General features: G+C 37.0%; 1 protein-coding gene across 1 annotated transcript; it reads left to right on the plus strand.

Moving 5' to 3' along the window:
* Nucleotides 1-1,670: 1,670 nt before the first annotated feature.
* LOC140322190 (olfactory receptor 6N1-like) lies at nucleotides 1,671-2,791 on the plus strand. The gene is made up of 2 exons (XM_072398794.1): nucleotides 1,671-1,703; nucleotides 1,868-2,791. Exons 1-2 carry the CDS (start codon nucleotides 1,671-1,673, stop codon nucleotides 2,789-2,791), a joined length of 957 nt encoding a protein of 318 aa, XP_072254895.1.
* The last annotated feature ends 451 nt before the right edge of the window (nucleotides 2,792-3,242 follow it).

The following is a 3,242-nucleotide window of genomic DNA, read 5'->3' on the forward strand; positions in this document are numbered from 1 at the left end:
GGCGTTACCAGCCATGCCTGCCCCACTACACCCCTGATTATAAGTACTGTGAGGGTGATCCCAATGTTCTTTTCTTTAGTGTTGTGTGTTAGAAATATCTTAAATGTGGCAGACATGGCATTGTCAGTTATCCAGGTGAAGGTCAGAGTAGGTGGCAAGGTTCTAAAAAAGGAGTACAGAAAAACAGTTTTAGGAGTCCAAAACGCTATGTGCAAGAACTCACAACATCATATACCAGCATAGTGAAGTCTAGTATATCTTCCAGCCCTTTAGATTGACCCTTCCTCATGGGTTGGCAGCCATGTGTGCACATCTACTCCCAGCGATGCATGGTGTCGCTTTATCTTCTGGTTTCAGCTTTAGCCAACTTATCTTAGCTCATGAATACATAATTTGCAAAAATGTTTATGCCCATTAAAGAGGACCTACCTTGCTCCTGCTAAAGCTTAAGCAGTGTAACCCTCCCCAAATGCCTTTTAGGCCCCTCTTCCTTTCCAGAATCTACTATTCCGTGCTTTTCCTCCTTAAAGGCAGCCGATACTGTTGTTGGCAAAAGATCACCAATAGGGCAATACAATACTACTGCTCTTACTATCAACCTTATTCCTCCTGTTAGCAGAAATATTCACAGAGCACAAAGCCCATCAACTCATTGTACCCACTGCCTTACACTTAGCACAATGTCTAAAACTTGACTTTACTCACCTCTTTCATCCTGAGTACAGTACTGATCACATGACCCCCATCCATCTCATCCCTCACCTCCTGCAGCCATCAACGAGATTGCATGATTCCGAATGTCTTTAGGCCGCAGTAACCAGTGTGGTGGGTAGGAGCTCTATAACTGCTCATGTATTTCTCTTTACCTCAAAGACATGGGCCCATAAAATCCAGGGGGAGGGCCAAGTGAGACTATGCAATGTTTGTAAATAAAAAATTATTTTATTACCCACAGGTGATACTTTTTATCTAGGACTAGACTGTTTACTCACCAGAAAGGGCAAGTAAGCAGAGAAAGCTAAAGGAAGCTTGTATTTCATATAACACGCAAGTAATACCAAGCAAAACTAAATACAAATTCTTTTCTTGATTTACTGAAAATAAATTCTTCTATATGGGGCCAAAATATTATATCATATTATACTTGACACACATCCTGACTACCACAGCATCCTATAATCTAGATAAAATTTAAAATACACGATCCACCCACTACAAGATGACTGCCACGTGTAGATCTTTTTATGAAGGTATTGGTAACCTGAAGACCTAGCGTAATTTTGCTGCAGGCTCCGGGAAGACTTTAGAATTTTGAACCTACAAACCTTAGAATTAAAAATACAATGAAGTTGCTTCGGCACAGGTCCTCTATGAAATGTTACATTCCTGCAAATACTCACTGCATTATTTCATTTTCTAGATAAGAATAGATTGCTAAAATCATGTTTATTTTTGATCCAAGTCACAAATAAGAGCCAAGAGAAATCTTGATTAGTCTCTCTGGAATCTGTAGTGGGCTAAAAAATATATAAATATTGCTGTACAAAACGGATTATTATTGGGTCAGCTGGGCACATCCACTGATATGCATGATGTGTTTGATTTTTTTTCTTTCAATTCATTTGTATTTTCTGTTGATTTATTTGATTTTTATTGAAATATATCCACATATGCGTTTCCATCAGCGAGAATTAGCAAACAGAGTAAGTAAATACTTCTGTTATGGCGTATATATAAACCTTGATGATAAAGTGATTTTAATTTCCCACAAATGTTGTGTACACAGGTTCATCATATCCATTCAAAACGAAAACATTTCATTCTATTAGTATTTACAGTTTTATATTGATCTTTTTTTCCCACACAGGCTGCCCATAAAGGCAATGTCACCTCATTCTTCTTCCTAGGATTTTCTAGCATAGCTGTATATAATCTGCTGTTCTTCACCTTGGTCCTTATATTATACATTGGGACAATATGTGGAAACATCATGATCATCATGCTGATATATTACAGTAAGACCCTCCACTCCCCCATGTACTTCTTCCTCTCCCAACTCTCAATATCAGACATCTTGCTGACCACTGATATTGTTCCTATCATGTTAAATATTATTCTACATGAGCGGACCCCCATATCATTTCCTGGCTGTGTTACTCAGCTTTATATTTTTGGTTCAATAGAAACCTTTGAATGTTACCTTCTGACAGTGATGGCCTATGACCGCTATCTAGCCATCTGCTCCCCTCTCCATTATGTCTCCATTATGAACAATGAGCTTTGTGTGAAATTAGTTCTTTCATCCTGGCTGGTGAGTTGTTCCATGGCATTCATTACTACACTTAGCATATGTCTGCTAGAATTTTGTGGACCAAATGCTATTGACCATTTGTATTGTGATTTTAAACCACTTGTGGAACATGCTTGCTCAGATATATCCTTAGTTCAAATAGAAAATGCCGTGTTGGGCTTTGCTGTGCTCATAGTACCTTTCCTTGTGATTGTGGTTTCATATATTGGTATTGTTCTAACTCTGATAAAGATCCCCTCTTTCTCAGGAAGACTGAAATCCTTTTCCACCTGTAGCTCCCATCTCACAGTTGTCTTTATATTTTATGGAACTTTAATTGCCACGTATCTGACACCAAAGGAAGGAAAATCCCAAATAATCAGTAAGATGATGATAATGCTGTACACGGTTTTTACTCCTTTTATAAATCCTTTTATTTACAGTCTGAGGAATAAAGAAATAAAGGACATTGTAAAACATATATATAATCATATAATTTAATATCTATAAATCTTTAATTAGTTTACAACCTTAACTTACTTTGAAACTCTGGGTGCCAACTTTTGACTTTGACTACCAAAAAAAAAAAAAACGCTTAATGATAGATGAGCACCAAAGTCCAATTTCAAATTATTTTGCCTTTTGTCTTTCATTCTATTTTGTGTTTTTTCCAAAAAACTCAAACTTGAACTCAAATTTTCTATCAAAACCTCTGCTTTGGCGCTGGAAGTCCTACAACCAAGTCCCACTTCTGGTTTATACCCTGCCCCTTTTTTTACTATATTATGGACATTTTTCTCCAGCAGTAAATTTTACACCATGTCATGACTTATGAAGACTTTTTTGGCACCAGCACAAGCATCTAGCTTTTTTAAAAAAACACCTTACTGTATACTGATTCTTTCACATTCAGCTCCACATTATCATAAATAGATACAATTTAGGCACAAAT

The sequence above is a fragment of the Pyxicephalus adspersus genome, chromosome 2, assembly GCF_032062135.1.
Source record: "Pyxicephalus adspersus chromosome 2, UCB_Pads_2.0, whole genome shotgun sequence".
NCBI lineage: Eukaryota > Metazoa > Chordata > Amphibia > Anura > Pyxicephalidae > Pyxicephalus > Pyxicephalus adspersus.